General features: G+C 38.9%; 1 protein-coding gene across 1 annotated transcript; it reads left to right on the top strand.

Annotated features, from left to right (window-relative positions):
- The first annotated feature begins 7752 nt into the window (after nt 1-7752).
- LOC139713431 (ruvB-like 2) lies at nt 7753-20773 on the top strand. Its single transcript, XM_071625163.1, has 13 exons — nt 7753-7924; nt 9353-9425; nt 10097-10226; nt 11046-11112; nt 12288-12394; nt 12830-12923; nt 13838-13961; nt 14824-14918; nt 16611-16729; nt 17378-17497; nt 18284-18413; nt 18748-18871; nt 20205-20773. The coding sequence occupies exons 1-13, from the start codon at nt 7868-7870 to the stop codon at nt 20225-20227; spliced, it is 1263 nt and encodes a 420-aa protein (XP_071481264.1). The 5' UTR covers nt 7753-7867; the 3' UTR covers nt 20228-20773.
- Nucleotides 20774-21656: the final 883 nt, after the last annotated feature.

Here is a 21656-nt window from a genome sequence, read left to right on the forward strand (position 1 = left end):
CAGCTGATTATTTAGAAGTCGGTAATATAACAGTAATAATCCAAGCCTACCACCATTATGTCTGTGTGTATGGATGTATGACCTGTCTGTCCTTCGGGCCAAATGTCTTTGTGTGATTGCTTGTTTGTCTCTTAGTGGCTTTAGTGCCTTTAGATATCTGTGCATTTGTGTATGATAAACTACCGGACTTTTTTCCCGCTAAGGCCATCGAGTCAAGCAAGGTCATTTTGTTATATTCCCTTTAAGGTGTGATTGAATTTGAAGGGGAAATCCAGTCCAAATTTAAGTTAGTCTGACAAGAAAGAGTAAAATATTACGAGTTCAATGGTAGAATTATGATATTCTATTAAATAATATATGTAGGAAGAGTTTGTTTGCAAAAACCGATAAGTCCATATTTGCCAAATGGAGATATTTGCGATTAAATGTCAGGAAAATTAAAGAGAATAATAAGACAATTTTTGCTTCTTTTGACCATAACTCCAAAAATGTACTTTTATATGTAGTGACCAATATATCATTTAAAAGGTATTATTTTGTACTTTATGACAGAGACCATACTTGAAAATCTTCAAAAATGGACTTACTGTTTTTGCAAACAAACTCTTCATATATATCGGAAATGATTATGATATTATATGAAATTATATTATCAAAATTGCGTGAGAAATAAGAAAGTTATGACATTTTGAAGTTTCGCTATTTTTTTCAGGAAACAGTTCCTGAAAGATCAATATGAATATGCAAATGGCAAAGTGAGCATGTCATCCCCTCACAACTTACAATATAGTTTGTACGTTCGTAAAATGCTGAAATTCCCAGTTTTTCATTCAAACGCAGTAATATGCCCAAGGATAAAATCCTGGTTTGTCTAACTGATCACTATTCTGAAGTTATTCAACCAGGAATAGCATCATGATTCAGACTTCAATGACAAAACACTGAATTTTCATCGTTTTTTTTTTTTGTTTTTTGTTGTTGTTGTACACGATCAAGGGAAAATTGTTAGGGTATATGATTATGACATGGCTCACTCATTTGCATATTCATATCCAGTGTATAAGAACTGTTTGGCAGAAATTAGCAGAACTTCAAAATGTCATAACTTCCTTATTTTTCATCCAATTTCAGTCAGATTTTTACCGTTGAACTACTAGGATTTCAATATTTTTCATCAGACTAATTTTTTTTTTTGACTGGATTTCCCCAAGGCTTTAAGGCCCAAGAATTGACTAGAGAATCCAATAAAATACACATTGTGGACTGAAATAACAATGATTAGCCAGTCGGAGGCACCTTCATTATGTATAATTTAGCTATCCACGAGATAGACACTCACGAGTAATGAGACTCACGAGCTACACATTAAACAAACATTAAACAAACAAAAATATGTTTTTTTTTCTTCAGCTGAAGAAACCCGTAAGTGGAAGGGAAGAGATGAGCTGAGTACCCCCCCCCCCGCCCCCTTTTTTTTTTTTTTTTTTTTTTTTTTGCTTGTTAGCTTACGAAACCCCGGAAGTGGCCCTAAATCATCATGGTATCGCTTTTGGTATATAATCGAGGTACCACTCCGCATTATGCAATTTGGTGGGTACATTGGCCTTTAATAAATGTGCAAGTCACATTCTTTCATTGCTCAAAAACTGTGTTGCCATGGTTACAGCTTACTATACGCCAATTGATCGGGAAAATATTAGGGATCGTAAAAGTTCCTCAATTTTCAAGCAAAATCCTTAGGAAGCTTGGCACAAACATCAGTGTCGGGATAAAGATGTGCAAGACATTTTTCGAATGTGTTGGAAACTGCGTTGCCATAGTAACAAAACATTTTGGTAATATGTAAACGGCATATTATGGCAATAAATCGGGAAACTATTTGTGATCGCAGAATTTCCTTTTTTTTTCTTTTTTTTTTTGCAAGCAAAATCCCCACGAACTTCGGTACACACACATTGGTGTGGTGGCCAAGATATGTTGGAAACTGCGTTGCTATGGGAACCACATACGCCCAATCATGAAAATAAACCAGGACAAAATATTTGGATTAAACTACTTCCTCATATTTTGAAGTAGATAATGCTCATGCAATTCGGCACACATGCTGTTCTTTGGAACAAGTAGGGAAGCAGGACTCATGTTTCGAATGTGTGAAAACTGCGTTGCCATAGTAACTGTATATTTTATTTCCTGCCTTCCCGTTTTCGTCCCGGGTTGGACGAAAGCTGGCAAGCTTCTATAGAAGCTTACTGACATACACAATTATTTATATCAGCACGCAGTTATATATAGGTAGTCGCGACGGCTGGCGCTGTGCAACCTGTCGCGTTACTATAGTCCTACATAGTTACTTACTGTACTGCGTGCATGTCACAGCGTATAATCAATGAAGCCACCTGACAAATACTATACAACATACAGATTGGTTAATGGGACTTATCGGCTTTTACGACAAAACGAAAAGTAGACTTAAATAATCCGAATTATATTGCGTTTTGTTAAACTAATTATTATATCCTCAGATTGGTCCAACAATTTCCTAAATCGCAGTATATGTCGATTAATTTTCATGAAAAATTGAGTTTTCGGTTTTTGCGAGCAAACTCTTCAAACAATTATATTTTTAGTCAGTGTGATTAAACGACGACGACGACAACAACAACAACACCAACAACTGACCGTAGGAATGATAAAAGTGTTTGTGTGTCTTATACTGAATATTCTGTGTATGATTTTAGTCAGTGCTTTTACAACAACGACAACAACAACAAAATATCGATTTGCACCAAAGGCAATGGAATTATTACTTTACTCGTACTTCATTTTCTTCCTTTTTTTAACATTTTTGGCGCATTTCGTTCATATCAAAGACGGCCGTGTTTTGGGTAGTGGCCAATCTCTGCCCTATAGGCCTACTCCCCTCCGTATCACGTTACATTAAAAAAACAAAAAAACGAGAGACATATTGGCCTTGAAATTGGAACTGTACCTTTAACGTTTAAACTTATTAAACTTTAGGGTGGTAGTATTTTTTTTAGTATTCTTCTCGAATATGTTATACACTTCTCAAATTCTATTTTCTGCTAATTTTTCTTGTTTCAAACTTCCTAAAGTTATGTTTACATTGATCGTTTATCCAGACACACTTTTATTTTATTTGGCTCACTCTCAGCTGCAATGAGGTTCGAGAGATGGAGTTACAACTGACTATTCAATCAGCTGTCAGTTTTCTATGGATGGACACAAGAATTCCACAGGTGCATTTGTGCCTTTCATGTTCGATGCTTGAAGCCGCCATCTTTCTGAGCAATCTGGAGATTCATTTTTAAACGCTAACATATCATATCGGGTATGCTGCTCGTTTATATGTCAAATGCATTGAAATTTCATCTAATGATAAAGTATATAAAACAAAAGCAAATTCCGTTCGAAAATGATAAGTGCAAAAGTGTAACATCTGAGCTGTATTTTGTAAAAGTGCAATGTTTGAAATTTTACCCTCATGAAAAGCCGGTTTTATCACTTTTCCGATTATTTATCAAACATAGTTCTTTATAAATTAATATGTCAAATTAGCGTACGACACGTAAAACAGTCGAGTAATTTTGATATTCTATTTCAGCAATATTTGAGCATTTTCTATTCGCGCACCCCCGTGCCTTTACCGTTGTCTACCGCCCATCGTTTGTAAGTAGATAGCGAAAGTTTGTAAGGGATAGCGAAAAGTAATTACCATCATAAAGACATTATCTTATCTTCCTTAGATAGTGGCTGGTCATTATGCAATGAGACGAGAATTAATTTTCTTCCGGGGGGGGGGGGGGGGGCAGATCCAGTTTGACACATACTTCAAATATTTTTGAGTGGCGGCTTCGAGGATGGGATCAAATCGAATAAGACTGTTGACTCCATTTCTCGAACCTCCTTGCTCTCAGTAAGTTGAAGTTACATTATAGTGGGCCTATCAGGAGATAGGCCTATTATACCAACGTCTTTCTGCCAACTTATTACCTCCGCCAATGGAGTAGGTTATGTTTTCGTTACCGTTGGTTTGTGTGTTCGTTAGTTGATTTGTCCGTGTGCAAAATAACTCAAAAAGTGGTTAACGGATTGGGATGAAACATGCAGGAAAGGTTGAGAATGACACAAGTACCAAACGATTAACTTTTGGTAGTGATCCGAGAATTTTGGGGGAATTTAGGAAGGATTTTTTATCTTTTGGCAGGTAGGGTCAATGAACTTTAGGAGTTCAGGCTGCGCGTATTTGAGGTTTGCATGCGCGCACTAAAGTGCAGTGCTCCAATCTGCTATAGGGCGAGCAGGCGCGCCGTGCAGCTGAGGGTTTATGACGTATCAAAAGCTTCTACATTGGGAAGTCGGGCGATTTTTCAGCATGTCAACCTATGGGTGGTTCTAATCACTGATCCACAAGGAAGTCGCAGAGCCCAAAGAGCTTTTCCCCAGTGGTGGAATGGAGAAAAATCTCCTTGGGAAGAGCAAGATCATCGGTGGAAAATAGCTACTTGGCGGAGGTCTGCGCCCTCAGAGTGCTTTTCTAGTTGAATGATATTAGTAACTGACAATGTATACGCGTGATTGTTTAGGCAGAAAGGGGTATATCATCTGCAGATATAGGTGCCTACATTGAGTTTTCTGCTATTGAATTGAGTATATGAATATAAGAACGACCCAAGTCCATGGAAGACCATTTCGAGTAAACTAAAAAAAAAAACTTCATATCTTTTTTATTTGTCCAATAATATTCTATTTAACTGTGATGGGAAGGCAACATTGTATATACAAATTAGAACATATATTATTGTGACAATTAACATTTACATTAATTGTGGAGAGGCCATTTTGTGTGGTGGACTTGGGTCGTTCTTTGATTCATATGGACTTGGGTCGTTCTTTGATACATATACATGATATTCTGCTATAGAGATGAGAGAAGGATGAGAGAGGGCGCTATTATATGAATGTAAGAATGACCCAAGTCCTTCATTCTTACATTAATGTAAAATTTAACTCACTCGTTTCAGGCACTTTCGGGGTAATTAGGATTTATCATTTATACACAAGATGAGTCCATGCATAAGCTACAATTTCCCATGTCAAACTGAATTTGGCCAAAAATTGGACTTGGGTCGTTCTTATATTCAGGTGTTCAATCAATAATCGCTAATATCTGTCGGGAAATAATATATGATCTAGAAAAATTCCGTTCTACAATGATCAATTTGTCAAATTTGGCAAAGAGGCACGACTATCTACAGATCACACGCACGTCTGCCGTTTGCAGTGTTGACTACGTGTGGCAATTAATCTCCTAATGTGTGATTTAGTCCTCCCTACTTTTCATGCAGTCCAGTGTGTATTAATCAGTGTGGTAAAGGGTCTATGAAAAAAAAAAGATTAAAAATCCGTCATTCTGAAAACATTATCGGGCCGGTCTGATGAAATTCTTAGTGCTTTATGCCTAAAGGCCCAGTGATATCAAGAAAAGGATTTTTAAAGAAACAACGTATAAAGTTTAGCTGCCCTAAAGGTCTTGAAAACAAAACTTGGGACTCAGAAACTCAAGGAAATATGAGAATTGGCTACCGGTATATGAAAATTTTGGCCTTGAAAACGCCTACCTAGTATTAAATCTATCATACTTGGGGCCGTTTTACCCACACACCTCTAGACTAAGTTATTCAGTACAGTGATAAAGATACCAGGGAGGACTGGTGGGAAGACATCCCACCTGCCTGAAGACCAGCACGGGGCTAGTCATGTATAAATAAAATGGAATGTCCCAGACCCCTTCACAGATTCGTACCAAAGATACCAGAATAATTGGAGAAAAATTGATTAAAAATCAGCAATGCAGTTTTGCAAAAAACTGAATAGCTGTAGATATTGAGTATGAATTCCTCTACAAACTGCATTTTGGTTGGAAGATGAAAGCTTTTCTGATGGAATTTGAGGGTATTTCATTGGCTGCATGTACAGAAAATAGGTGATTATTATTTTGAATGAAAAAGAACTCGTAGTCTGGCTTTGCGGACCCTTGGACAGAGTTTGAGCCGAAGAACCTACTAAGTACCTTAGAAATTTGATGGATGAAAGGCTATCTCACTTATTCAGGTTAGTGAAGATGAAACACCTCATTTCTCTCAGCTATTTTAGGGCCTACAGAATTTTTTGAATACTGGTAACACACGTCTCTATGGGGAATATTGCTACCAGTGTGAACCCAGCCAGTGCCCTGTACAGAATAATGCCGTACTCATGTATCAACCCGCTCTGCAGTATGGCAAACAGCGCCATCTCTAAACCCATTTGGATTTCAAAATGGCAGCGGTAAGTAGTAGCTTGCGCGTGGGTCTGTTGCTACAATTATAATTTATATTGAATGTTTTCCGTCTATGTTTGTAATTAGATTGTAATAGTTTTATCCACTTTTCAGTCACCAATTAAACAAATTTTAAACATGTTCCGTTTTTCGGTTTGGCGGTTACAGTGCTAGTGCTTTAACTCTTCTCGATCATACTCCCAGGATACAGTAGTCGTAGTCGGGGAGCTGCAGCATGCCGCAGCAGGTGTATTGTTGCTTCTGCTTGGTTTCCCCTTCGCGACGGTACGGTCGAGGCTCGCAGGGCCAGGGGCGGCGAGCCCTTGTGGCAGTACGCGATGGATTGTCGCGAGCGCGAGTAGCGTCTAACGTTAGTCTTCGCACGAATAGAGTTGACTTTACCATGTTCTTGGTTCTTGGTAGTGATCCTCCAAAAGACCCCAAGCGGCGTTTAAACCGGAGGTGGCTGGTCAAAATGATTTGGGGAAACATATTATAGGCCTAAATTCTATTTTGAAATAGCAGTCCTTAAGTTAAAGGTAGCGGTTAGAGTGGCCAGTGCAGTGGCTGATGAGTGAGAGATTACCGATTAACCTTACACTTTCGGGGAAGGCTGTTCCATGTCCATGATGACCTTGTAGGTTTGAGGGAAGAAAGAGTTCTAACACTTAGTTCCTGTGTAATATCTATGTTGCTAATAAGTGGTACCTTGAACTGATTTGAATGCCCCCATCTACCAGTTACGTATATCCACAGCTGATCCAGTTTACATCAAAACATGGTTTAGGAGGAATACGATTTGCATAATTGTAACGTTAGATTTCTACTCGAATGTCGATTTCCGTAGCTACGGAGCATCTTGTGAAAACAGGAAAGCTATAGAGGGTCCATAGTATGAATAGATGTACCTACAATTTGTAGTTGTCAAATAATGTATTTCCCATCTCTTTGCTGGATTGAGTTCCATTTGAGCGAACTAGACGTCTACTCTGTACTGACAGTAGAGTCAAAAGTGTAAAGCCAGGAGCAGGATGGCGCGTGCTTCTCACTCTATGTAGACGCTGTAGACCCCCGTTCTAATAGTAGTTGTAGATCTAGTAAGTGTTGTAACCAGCTGGTAACTTAACCAGCTGCCTGTCTTTTTATAAACTTGTTCACCCACGCTCGACTTATCGAGCCATTCGATCTATACTGACCTACTGGCGCCTCTACCATTTCAAAACCAATTTACACCTCATTCTTGTCTAGTCTAGGTTTCTAGACATGGTTAGATCTAACGTTTCTGTATTGAAAGTAGGCTCAGCATGTTTAGACAGAATTCTTTACCCCATTTTTTTTTTTTTGTAGCTACAACGACCATGACAATTACATTGCAAGTTCTTGGTTGTTTTTTTTTTTTTTCAGTCAACGGCTCAGAAAGTCCAAGAAGTGAGGGAGGTGACTCGCATAGAGCGGATTGGGGCACACTCCCACATCCGAGGCCTGGGACTGGATGATGCCCTGGAAGCCAGGCAGGTCTCCCAGGGGATGGTGGGACAGACAGCGGCAAGGAGGGCCGCTGGAGTCATCCTTGAAATGATCAAAGTGAGTGTTCTTGAGAGGATTATGGGAAAAATATTTGGAATATGGACTGGCCTTGAGACTGAGGGTGATACAAATACAACATTGCCTGAGTCGAAAAAGAGTCAATGACAATATGTTTCTAGTGAGGGTAATTAATGTTGTGTCTGTGCCCAGGAAGACACCATTCCATTTGTTATTAAATTCTTGAGTGAAAATGATTAGTACTGATAATTGATGCAATCACATCTTAAATTGCATATCAAAGAGGGAAAATTGATAGATTACACGGCAACTTATTACTGGATGTAGTAGTAAACTATCCCTTATAAATGTAAGTGCGCATATGTACACTTGCCAAGTGTGCAAATGCTTGCTACATGATGTAAGTGCATGAACTCTTGCTGTAAGTATGTGATTATATAACATGTTAATAACATGTTAACAACCCTTACAGAAGTTATTGCCCGCTTACTTTACACACATTTTTCTACTGACTCTTATGAATAGGAGTAAAAAAAATGTTGACCAGTCAATAATGACAGTCAAAACTTAGATAGTAAATGATTAAAGTTGCCCTACTCACATGTCTGATAGAATGGTTGATTATAGCCATTACTTAATGCACATCATAATGATTAGAAATACTGAAAGCCTGATTTATATTTAAATTGCTCTTGCTTCAACAACACCACACTCTGAATGATTCATGGTAGTAAATTATCAATGCTCCATCTTATGGGAAAAGCCTTTGATTCTTTATCATTTTGGAATGAAGCTGGTAACTGTCTTGGAACAGAGCTCTTTATACAACATCCAAGAAGATTCTTGATGCCTGATTGGTAGGCTACCCATCAGCTGACTTTTGCTAGATAGCACATACAGTGTTTGTGCTGTTGCATGCTCCTCCTTGAGTTTGCAAGACTGAATGCCCTTTAGCAGTTTGGAAAGCACATGGTGATGTTACCAACCAAATAGATCTACATACACCCTAGCTCCCATCTTTTCTGCTCTCCATCCAAGTGGAAATTTCGCATTCGCCATGCCCTGAGATACAAATGGTTACCATATTTACATTGTAATAAATAGGCCATGGTGGGTCTTGGATGCGATGGTCACCATATAAGGTTACCGGTATGTATTATAAAACAAATAATGAATGATCATTATTATTATTTTTTTTTTGTGGAACGAGATTTTGAATTCTCTGAAATTATGTACTATCACACCATGAGTTGGTCACTATTCATATGATATTCCCACTAACGTACCTGGTAGGTATATAAATGTATAAATGGTTGCTTCAAGCATCATGTGGCTAATAGTAAAAACAAGACATTACTTTTCATGGTATGAATCTCCCAGAATGTAGCTTGTAAGAAATAAAGTAGAAAAGATAGGAGATAAGCTAGTGCACAGCTGTGAAACATATTTTTGAATTTGCTTTCGCAGGAGGGAAAGATTGCTGGCAGAGCTGTGCTGATAGCGGGACAGCCAGGAACAGGCAAGACGGCAATTGCTATGGGTGAGCGTGTCTTCATCACAAAATACAGTGTATTTTAGTGTTTTATTTGATGTCACACTTTCAGAAAATAGATCCGTAGATGCATCTTCGAATTGATGATTAGGTAGATAGAGTACAGAAGTGATCATATGAGTGAGTTTAACAAGGAAATGTAATTATTAAGTACTGTTCAAATTGATATGCTGGAATATGTACATTTATGTCTGTATGATTTGGTAATATTTCAGTCATACAATATTTTAGGTTAGTTGTTTGGTCATGTGTATGTGTGGTGAAATGATGTGTCAAAATGCATGTACAAAGTATTGAAGGTCATTAAAAATGTTTGATAAAAGCAAAACATAAGCCAATATTTGTCTCAGCAAAAAAGTATTAGCACTCTTTTTTTTTATATATATACAGTACTTGTACCTTTGCACCTTTCTAGCTGTTTACATTTTCCCCCTTTTTTATATGCACTGCACAGACATACTTGTTATGCCCCTTTTATCTTTTTGAATAGGAAAATAATGTCTTTATATTTTAATGGATGTTTATGTTTTCAAGTGTGTATATTACAAGTGTGTACATGTTTGACTGTTTGCAGAAGATACTGTTTCAAATTAGAGCTTGAATGCAAGGCTGTGTTCAATTCAAATTTTCTCTCTTTGTTATTGAATCAATGTGAACAGGTATGGCCCAAGCCCTTGGCCAGGACACGCCCTTTACCGCCCTCGCTGGCAGCGAGATTTTCTCTCTGGAGATGAGCAAGACGGAGGCGCTAACCCAGGCCTTTAGGAGGTCCATCGGCATCAGGATCAAGTAAGTGTCCGTAAAAATCTGTTTTGAATATGACGGTCATATTTGTTTATATTTCACTCTGTTTACTCGAGTGTTAAACATGATGTGTGTTAAATATCTACCTACAGTAGATATAGATGGATGTCAGTGCTGGGTACAACTGAGTACTCAAACTTGAAGGGAATATGTGTTGAATCATATTGATGTACTAATACTGTTACATCTCTGACTCATATGGGATTAAACTTGATCGCTTGTTTTCTCGTTTTCATCCTAGCAGGGTCAACCATGAAGTTCTTATCCATCTTGTTCAGCAGAATGCTTTCTGCATATTGACTGAATGCACAATTCACTGTTTATATTCTATGCCCTTTCTAACATAGGTATAAAAAGAATTTGCATTTTTGCAAGTCCATCCACATGGCTGTCAATGATTCTCTTGATTTTCTAGAGGGACACTCTTGGGCATTTTTCATGCAGAAGAAACAAATCAAGAGTTTGTTTGCAAAAACCGATAAGTCCATATTTGTCAAATGGAGATATTTGCGATTAAAGGTCGAGAAAAATAAAAAGAATAATAAGGAAATGTTTGCTTCTTTTGACCATAACTTCAAAAATGTACCTTTATATGTAGTGACCAATATATCATTTAAAAGGTATTATTTTGTACTTTATGACAGAGACCGTACTTCAAAATCTTCAAAAATGGACTTATCGGTTTTTGCGAACAAACTCTTCAAATATGTCATGGTCTTCTATCTCCCCCCCCCCCCCCATCTCTATTACTTCTTCACCCCACTGTGCATTCATCCTGATGTGTCCTTTGTCTGTATTCCTCAGAGAGGAGACTGAGATCATTGAAGGAGAAGTCGTGGAGATCCAGATTGACAGACCAGCGACTGGCACGGTACGTACCATGTTCTGAGCCACATACTGTATAAGCTGTTATTTTCGCGTGCAGATATTTTCGCGAATTAGGAGGTCACAGACATTTTCTTGAGATGACGTTTTCGCAAATCGACACCGAAGTTATCATTAATGCATTGCTATCATAGCGTATGGCATCATTTTTGCGTGTTGTTAAATTTGCGATCCAATAGTGATTTGCGAAATTCATGAAAATTAAACCCTGACAAAAATAACAGCTATACAGTAGTATCTTGGAAACTTGTTTAATGATTATAATGATAATGAAATGATGATGAACACTTACGTAGCGCAGCAGTCAATCAAAAAGATGCTCATGATCCTTTTTGAAGAAAAAGAAGGAAAAAAAGGGTAAGCAAAGGAAAAAAGAAGTATGTGAATTGATTTTTGTTTTTAATGACATAAACAGTTGCTGTGTTTGAAGTGTCATTTAAAATGACTGAACTGAGGATGACAGATGTGTGTCTAACCCTGTCTTGTCTTCCTTGCTCCAGCTTATCTACATGGTACTGATAAGGACAAACCCACTCTGCTATGTGTGTACTGTTGTGCCTTCATTGATTCTCATTCTTTCCGATAGTTAAGTGAAGTTTGGTGGAGGTGAAAACATTTAGCCTCTGGTGCTGTGCCTAGCAAGTTCATTGTAGTTAATCACATTCCATCATATGATCATTTACAACCATACTGTGAAGAATGGATAGTAATGGATGTTATTATTGTTATTTTTTTACCTCCCCCCCCCTTTTGTGCTTTGTTTGTCAGATTGCATGCTGGGTAGAGTGTTATCTTTGTCAGTGGGCACAGATGCCTGCAAACTGCATGTAGTTGTCAGTGTATAGGGATTAATACCTAATCCCCCTAATCCCTATTGTGTTACCATGGCCTCCCTGTTGAACTGAGGCACATTGCTTCACCTGAGTGGACTAGCTCTTAAAAACTCTACAACTAGTTCAATTTTGGATTGATTACTTTATGCTAATAAAAAAGACTGGCAAGTTAAAAGTAAGTGATGGGGCACATAAAGGAAGTGTTGCCGTGACACTCTTTTCCTCTTCTTGAAAACAAACTAATTTGTGAAGATTTTCAGTCAGATTAGCTCCAATAGTCTTGAGAGCAAGCTCGGAAAACTCAACGTCTTGGTTTTTGCTCATGCAGGGCGCGAAGGTGGGCAAGTTGACGCTGAAAACAACAGAGATGGAAACCATTTACGACCTGGGGACCAAGATGATTGAGTCCTTGACGAAAGAAAAGGTGCAAGCCGGGTGAGTGTGTCCTCTTTATATTATTTATTTTCAATTTTGTCTCCATCAATTGTGTGCGACCTGTGCTGTTTTATGTTTTTCGTGCTTGGTAGTTCTCTCCAAAATACTCTGATGGATTTTTGACGGGAGGTGCGTCACCAAGAGTGGTCTTCTTTTTCAGCCCAGATGGTTCTACACAAGGGCAGACCATCTTATTTTGAGCCTGGGCAGATTTTTATTATCCAGACTCGACTGCACTCTTTCCAGTCAATAGTGGTCAGTTGTTTGCTTGTGGAGATGCCATCTTTAATGTGCATACATCGTATACACATTGCCAGCATTTCTGAGTTTCATTTTGACAAGCATTTATTTATATTTTACTCCCATGTATTAAGAGCAATCGGTTGTGTTGATTAGTATGAGAGAATCATGTTTCATTTCTTCATCTATTTACAGGGACATCATCACCATCGACAAGGCGACGGGAAAAATCACCAAGCTTGGAAGGTCTTTCACTAGAGCTAGGGATTACGATGCAATGGGTCCACAGGTAAGCAGGGAATAATTTGCCTGGTTATCGCATTGCAATTCGCTATGCATTTTTACACCACTGCTATCTTTTGTGTAGCAATTTTTTTTTTCCATAGAGAAGTGTATACGATACTGTAAAAGTGGAAATTTTCATGCATTTCATGCAACCAGAAACTAACGTGAGAATAAAAGCACGCAAATATTTTTGCTTGCCATACATTCCAGTAGTTGACGTCTTGATTCCGTGGAATTAAATTCACGAAACTCTTCTTACCCTGCCAAGCGCAAAAATATTAGTCGCGCAAAATATCCACATTTACAGTAACATCTGAAATATTATTTATCAGCTGAAATTGTTAATCATATTTGAGTTGGAAAAATTATTCCCTGGGTAAGAAAGTGCAAGATTGTACTCTGTGTTAATACTTATGTGCTATTGAACCTGTTTATTCATAGATTTTTCTGCCACTTCTCTTGGCAAAGTATTGCCGAACCAATTTGCTATAGAGGTCTGCTAAATGTTTACTGTTACCTTTTTTTTGCAGTATTTTGTACTGTTTTTTTGTCTTTTTTTTTCAAGGGGGGGGGGGGGGATGGTGTAAAAATAATTCAGGTTTCATGGAAAATACAGTGTACTGTTTTCCCGCCAGAAATGTGCCTTACCAGCCCTCAGCACACCGCATTGCTGTTATACAAGGTTGGCATCCCTCTCCCAATGCAAGTGAAAATTTGGTGATGGTGATAATGATGTTGAGTGTGTGTTGCTCATTATCAAAGGTAAAAAAAAAAAAAATGACACTAATTTTCCTTGTTCTTGAACATTGTGCTGTTTATTACCTAATTGTTGATGAAAAGTAGTTCAATAATGTCCATAATGTGAGATATTTTGTGAAGGTATTTTATCTTGTGTTTTGTCGTTATTGTTCTCCACAGACCAAGTTTGTGCAGTGTCCAGAGGGCGAGCTGCAGAAGCGAAAGGAGGTGGTGCACACGGTCACGCTGCACGAGATCGACGTCATCAACAGCCGCACGCAGGGATTCCTCGCTCTCTTCGCAGGTACGTGCTGGCTGTCTTGCCCACATTCCCACACTTAGGAAAATGTACTGACAAGTATATGTGTGCTGATGTTGGGGCTTTGCTGAAGAGAAACTGAAAGTCAGAGGGCTGCGTTATGGAAATAACTCAAAGAGATCAGGAAGTTGCAAAAATATACTTTCTGTTTGTGCATGTGGTCATCAGAAATGGTCATTTAAACAAGAAGTGCCTTTGGCATCACCATTGCAAAGTCACCTGTGTCTAGTCTTTTGAAAGATGTGATGAAGGCAATTCTTGCAAGCTTGGCAACTTGCAGTAGCAGCAAATAAGGAAGAAAGATTCTTGTCGTTACCGTGACACTTGCCATAGCACTAAGAGTTGGTATCATAACAGCATTTTATGAGTGGAGCTCTACTGGCGGCAGCATTTATTTTGACAAAAACTGAATAAAGCAAAGACAAAAAGACCTCATGAGAAAAACATCAACGATGGAACTGCTAGAAAAGCACTCTGAGACTACAGACCTCCAGCCAAGCAGCTCATATCCACCCGTATTGTAGCTGTCACAAAAGAAAAATCAAACAAATTTCCTGGATCCAGATGGTGATCCGAATCATGACGAAAATTTGATAATCTGTTCTTTGTGTCATTATCAACTCTTCCTGAGACTGTCATTGAAATCATCCTTAACTTTTTGAGTTAATTTTCAAAGAGCAGACAAACAAACAAAGAAATCAATGCAGGCAAAACCAAAACCTCGATGGGTTTGGTAATGAGGACAGTGAAAGGCAGCATCTGCCTCTGGTTCAAGGCAAGTAGACTCGCAGATTGTAGCACTGGGTGGTCATGCAATTCTGTCTGCATGGATGTCCTTTTGCTGCAGGTGACACGGGAGAAATCAAGCCTGAAGTACGGGAGCAGATCAACGCCAAGGTCGCTGAGTGGAGGGAAGAGGGAAAGGCGGACATTGTACCAGGGGTAAGAAGGCACGGGACAGACACAGAGCCATGATACTATAAAATACAGTATGTCCCCCAAAAAATTACAATCAGATTTTCGCATTTATAACTTCCAATATGATTTAACCGTCTAAATGCTACTTCAGGGTCTAAAAATATAACATCTTAGCTACATTATGCAGAAAACCCCATTCAATTTGGTTGAGTGGTCACAGAGATATGTGGATTATTGTAACACGTGTCATGGGTCTGATTCTTGCAGGTTAGGCACGTGGGTGCTCTTGGAACCGCATTATGTGTGAACACAATGGACAGAACTTGGAGGGAAGGGATTCCTGACGTGCTGTACAAAACCCCTAACTTCTCTTTAACCACTGAAGCAAATCAGATTGGGTTTTCTGTAAGATATGGGTATTAAGTTATAGTTTCATACCCTGAAATATTGTATTTGGATTGATTCACTATTTTTAGAATTACCATTGTGAATAGTCCCGTTGTAAATTTTTTGGGGGACTTACGGTAAGGAATGTTCGCATTCATTTTGATTTTGCAAATTCTGCGAAAGCCAAGATTCACGAAATCAAATGTCCACAAAAGCTCTTGTCTACCCTTTATGCATTGCATTTCGGTGACAGTTCATGAAAATTTCATGCTATGAAAAAGGCTGTTGTCCCTAATTCTTATAAAAATTTCATGCCACAAAAATATTTTGCTCTACAGTAAGGTCAAGGGGACAGCTCTCACTGACATAGAAATTGTAATGAGCTTTTGTGAAAATCAACAAAGAATAGCATTGTGCATGGGTAGGTGGGTAGACTAAAGAACATTGCATGAGAACATTATACTTCTACCTCCTTGGATGCTCTGTAAATGTGATTGCACCGCAGAGAGCTCGTAAAACAGACAGCGGTCATTCATTTATTTTGTTCTACAAACACTTTTAGACACCTGGAATTGACAGAAACTCCCCTCTTTTCGGTTGGGGGAGGGGGCATGGGAGGGTGGAGGAATCTATATGGTGCTGGAAGTAAACTTGTTTCTTTGGGATAGTATGGAGAAGGTGCCCTATCCAGGGGCTCTTTCATGAAGGACTTAGTCCGACAAAGTTATCAGACAAATTTGCTCTAAGCCAACCAGATGCAAGGATTTCAGTAGCTTGTAACGGTTTGTAAGAAAAATATCCGACCAAAATGCTTCATGAAATGGCCCCTTGATCTTTAAGATAACAATGTCAGTCTTTGGCTTTTAAACTCAGTCAGCCAAGTAGTCTGCCACTTAAAACTCACGTGACATCTGTACATTTCCAGGCAAAATGGTGTGCAGTAGACTCCAGTTATCACGACGCCCTCGGGACTGGCAGTTTTCTTTCATTATATATCGAAATTTTGTTGTAAACGAATAAATAAACAATAGATAAGTATAGAGCAAATAATGTTGCGGCCTGGTGTTTTACCTCGTAACTGGAATTTTGTCAGAACCATGTTCGTTATAACGGGAATGCACTGTAAATGAATATTCAAGACTGAGAGTCAAGACAAAATCATGAACAATGGAAATTGATTCAAGTGGCCACAGTGACAAAAGATGCACAATGTAGTACTTTGTTGTTGAGCGTGCTCGTCAGGAAAGCGTTTACCTATCCTCGTACCATATAAATTATGAGGGAGATCAGTGATCCATGAGTGCTTTGTGCTGCTGCTATTTCCTGCAGGTTCTCTTCATTGATGAGGTTCACATGCTGGACATTGAAAGTTTCTCCTTCCTCAACCGAGCCCTGGAGGACGACATGGCGCCGGTCCTCATCATGGCAACCAACAGAGGCATCACAAGGTATGGTTGCCATGGCAACACCATATGAAGAGTTTGATGGCAAAATGTGTTAACTGCCATTTTTAAACAAGTGGGACCATCATTAGGTAGTGCCAAATAAAACCTTTTCAATCATGCCACACTTGAAGGTACGATGAAATATATCCTATATTAGTTGTTTTGTTTGTTTTTCAGTAGGTATAATCGCAAATATTTCAAATTGACAAGAATGGAGCTAATTCGTTTTGTGTTCAAACTCTTCATTTCAAACAAAGACAGGTACAGAGAGGGACTATCTCAGATTAAACATTTTATGCAGGAATTGTAACGTGTGCACCAGCCCAGCTGGCTGTCAAGTAAAAAGTGCCTGAAAATGGTCATAACTTTTAGCTCTGTTCGTAACAACAGTCACATGTGACCTTGATAGTAATGATTGATTCCTATAGCTTGGAGGGTTTGCATGTTTTAGGGGACGCAACTGTGTTACTCTGTGTCATGGAGTAGCATCAGTCTCTAGCATTCTACAAGGCAGGAAATATAGACTTTGACTCACAGGTGTTGTATAAAGCTGTACTAATGAAAAGAATATTTGAATGTAATTTGAATTGATGCTGAAATAACACTGAGTCGTCATCACAACACCGTCTTCTGTGATTGAATGGCTTGCAGGATCCGTGGGACAAACTACCAGAGTCCACATGGAATTCCGCTGGACTTGTTGGACAGGCTCCTTATCATCTCAACTTCTGTGTACAGTGAGAAAGAGATGAGGCAAATCCTCAACATTAGGTGAGTGAGTCTTGACAAGAGGCCATCAATGTCAGTTTTGACAGGAATGAATGAATAAATGAATGAATGAATGAATGAATGAATGAATGAATGAATGAATGAATGAATGAATGAATGAATGAATGAATCAATGAATCAATGAATCGAATGAATGAATGAATGAATGAATGAATGAATGAATGAATGAATGAATGAATGAATGAATGAATGAATGAATGAATGAATGAATGAATGAATGAATGAATTAATTAATGAATTAATTAATTAATTAATTAATTAATTAATTAATTAATTAATTAATTAATTTGCCAGATATTGCAAAGTTTATGCAAGGATGAATACATCAAAGGGAATACTGGTAGCCATGACTTCAACTCAATTGAAAAGGGTCAGTTTTATCAAAGGTACCTCGAGCCTATTGCTGCAATTGACAATTGTTGATTTGCCAATTGCGGCCATCACCTCGAAGATACCTCCAGTGTAAATGCGAGGAGGTGATTTATTGAAAGTGAGATGAACGTTCACATCTGGTATAAGTCTGCAACAATGAGGGTGTATTCACACCAAAAATATAGTCTGATGCATCTGCATTTTCTCTGCATTCACTCATATTCCAAATCATGTTCGATTAAAGACTGTGCCATGAATTTTGAGCCGCTTATACGCTTTATGAGACATGGTCATAGTTTTATATGATCAGTATCATATTGTAAGTGTAGGATTATTATGATCGACATGCTGCATTCAGTTTTCTCTAATGTAGAGCATGACATTTTCACTGAACAGATGTGAAGAAGAGGACGTCGAAATGGCGGACGATGCCCTTACAGTCCTGACAAGGATAGGCTTGGAGACTTCGCTTCGCTATGCCATCCAGCTCATCACGGCGGCCAACCTGGTGTGCCGGAAGAGAAAGGTGAGGCCCAGATCGACAGACTCATCTGAAGTAAACTGTGCTCACCCTAAAGATATTCCGTACTTCAGGAAGAAATCTTTTCAATGTGAATAATATTGTGGCCATGAAATAACCCTGTCACAATGATAGTCAAATCTTGATGTCATGTTTGTGATGTATGTCCTAAGATGATAGAACTTTTGTGTGCATTTTAATTTCACAAATCTTGGCTCTCGCGAAATTAAAATGCACACAAACATTTATGGTTTTACAGTAATCCAGATTGATCAAACTTTCAGAAAGTTGACAATACGTTGTTCCTCTCCCTCCCCCTTACCCCTCTTGTTTGCTGCAGGGAGCCGAGGTTGAGGTGGACGACATCAAGAGGGTGTATTCTCTCTTCCTCGATGAGTCTCGCTCCACGCAGTTCCTCAAAGAGTACCAGCAGGACTTCATGTTCAATGAGGTCGGCCAGGGAGGTAAGATGGTTAGGTCCTAGAATGAAGGAATGTGATGGTGGAAAGAATTAGGTGTACAGTGCACTCCTGTTGTAACGAACATGGTTAAAACGAAGTTCTGGTTATAACGAAATGAAAATTCATGCCGAAATATTAGCCGTTCTATTTTTTTTATCGTTTATTTGTTCAGGTATAACAAAATTTTGATATAATGAAAGAAAAATGCTGGTCCCAAGGACTTTGTTGTAACAGGAGTCCGCTGTAGTGCCATCCTACATGAAGTGGGAATGCTGCCCCATATAATGGTAGATCCCCACTGTGGAGATAACTACTTGACCCATAGAGGGCAAACTGCATGTAATCAGTGTGCCATCATGGATCATAGGATACCTTTGATAAGGGTGACCCACCGAACTACCTCATTAAAAAGGTTTTGTACACAGACTAATAACACTCAATTTGTACTGGTCCAAATAGCAAGGGTTTGAACATGTTGACTCCATCTGGTAGTTTTAATGCAAGTGAGGAATCGTATTGCATCATTAGTACAGTGCACTTCTGTCAAAGTACACGGTTATAACGAAATTCCAGATACAACAAAGTGAAAATTTCGGCACAGACATTATCAGCTCTAGATGTTTTTTGTTGTTTCTTTTGTCGCTTATAACAAAATTGCGATATAACGAGAAAAAAAAAAATGCCGGTCCCAAGCACTTTGTTTTAATGGGAGTCCACTGTACAACATTTAAGAGAACATTTTGGTTCTTTTTTCTATTTTTTAAAGCCTTTACTCACTTTGGTAGTGTCTGACTTTGCTACATGCATGCACAAAGCCTCTGAATATGAGCTTACCAACAGTTAGCATTGTGCTCATAAATATCTCTACAGAGCTTACCCCTTATTGCTCAAAACTCACCTGTCTTATATTTCCTGTACACTGTGCTGGGGTGCTTTGAATCACTGCCAATAAGGCAAAGACACATGAAGCCAATGAAACAGGTGGATAGGTTATGTAATCTTGTCATCCTACCACAAATTTCATTTCTATATCAAATTTTATGTGAACTCACACTGTTAGTCTTCAGACTTTTTAATAAGTCACAATAAAAGCCGAATTGAATGAATTGGATAAATTTCTGTCGTCTGTCTCACCTGGGGGGTGTTTCTTCAACGTTTGTCGGCGCTGACAACTTGAATCACCATAGTAACAGTCAGTGACCATAGCTTCTCAGCCAATCAAAACCAAGGATATTGCTGAAATTGGTCAGCGCCGACAGATGTCGGCGCTGACAAGCGTTGATGAAACACCCCCCAGGACTCCCGTTTTCGATCTCGTACCTTTTTTTTTCTGCAGATGATGATTCTATGGAGACGTGATGACCTTTGACCTGTGACATCTATTTATTAGCCTGGCAGTGCCTGATACAAGAGACTGGTGTGAGAGTCTACACGGTGGCTGTGAGGTGCACCTCCTATTCATTGTACATTCCGCTGACCTTGCTTCCAGACTGATCAACTATTTTATCCAAACTTTGCCCCTTGTTCTATCTGAATCATTTCCATCAATCTTGAAATCATGATCAATACTTTTTTTTTCTTTTCTTTTTTTCACCACATACCTTTTTTATACATCTGCCACAAAGTGTCGCCAGAGGCATTGTCTTTTTCTTTCAAGTTTCCTCACACCCAAGTGTAGATGAGAATGCAAACAGAGTTCTGTACGATTATCTGGCAGTGTATGTTCATTGGACAAGGGCAGACAGTTGTAAACTTGTATATAACTGAAGTGATTCCAGTGCGGATATCTGCATGTGGCCTGAGAGCTCCCCTGAGTTTGGTGACTCAATGAGCGTGCTTGATCATTATCTTTATGTAAACAGATGACATGATCTAATTAGCAATTTCCCAGGATAGTCCTGGGGTGGGCTGGATACCTGTGTACCCAAATCTGGCTGTGTGTGTGTGACGACATGAGGCATTTATTTACAAAAATGCTTGTTTTATGCACGTGTCAAACACCCCATGCCATGAAAAGCATGTTTTACCTTGACTGTGAATAAAACTAATTAAGTTGATTTTTTTGTTTTTCTATGCAACCATCACAATGACAAAATTGTAGCTCTTTCTATCAATGAAGTTAGTGTAAATACTGTTCGCATATCTGTGTACCATGGAATGTGGTATCAAGGCCCCGTAGTGTTGAGATACCATACAATGGGAAGGCTTGCCCGAATCAGATACTGTATAAGTGGATATTTTCGCGCGACTAATTTTTCGCGCTTGGCTGGGTAAGAAGAGTTTCGCGTGTTTTTAATTCCGCGGAATCAAGACATCATGCACAGGAACATAATGGCAAGCAAAAATGTTCGCATGCTTTTATTTTCGCGCTAGTTTGTGGATGCGCGAAATGCACGAAAATTTCAACACCGCGAAAATTTCCACTGTTACAGTATACCAGCATTCAAAAAACCCTGCAATGAATTGTGAACAGCTTTATCACACATCTCTCTGTATAAAAGTAGTACACACAGCCGAAGAGCCTCGACTGGAGTCAAATGTTGCCGATGACCACGCGCTTCGAGGCACATATTCGCTGATGGGCAGTTCTATTCCGGCTGGCCTGCGCCTCATGTGGTTTTCAAATGTACCTCGGTAGGCAACGAATGCTGTGGGGTGTTTCATAAAGCTGTTCGTAAAGTTATGTACGAACAACTTACGAGCGACTGGTGATCAGTTCTTGTGCTGAATTATGGAAATTCTGACAAGGAAAGAATATCAGAACTGATCACCAGTCGCTCGTAAGTTG

The sequence above is a fragment of the Diadema antillarum genome, unplaced genomic scaffold, assembly GCF_040938485.1.
Source record: "Diadema antillarum isolate AM-2024a unplaced genomic scaffold, OU_Dant_1.0 seq00001962_RagTag, whole genome shotgun sequence".
In the NCBI taxonomy this organism is placed as follows: Eukaryota; Metazoa; Echinodermata; class Echinoidea; order Diadematoida; family Diadematidae; genus Diadema; species Diadema antillarum.

What these genes read in the sequence shown, in the direction of transcription:
- LOC139713431 (XM_071625163.1), top strand. Translation starts at nt 7,868, where the DNA reads ATGGTGGGACAGACAGCGGCAAGGAGGGCCGCTGGAGTCATCCTTGAA. An exon ending in ACAGACCAGCGACTGGCACG is followed by an intron (nt 11,113 to 12,287) that starts GTACGTACCATG and finishes TTGCTCATGCAG; the next exon opens with GGCGCGAAGGTGGGCAAGTT. An exon ending in TGGTGTGCCGGAAGAGAAAG is followed by an intron (nt 18,414 to 18,747) that starts GTGAGGCCCAGA and finishes TGTTTGCTGCAG; the next exon opens with GGAGCCGAGGTTGAGGTGGA.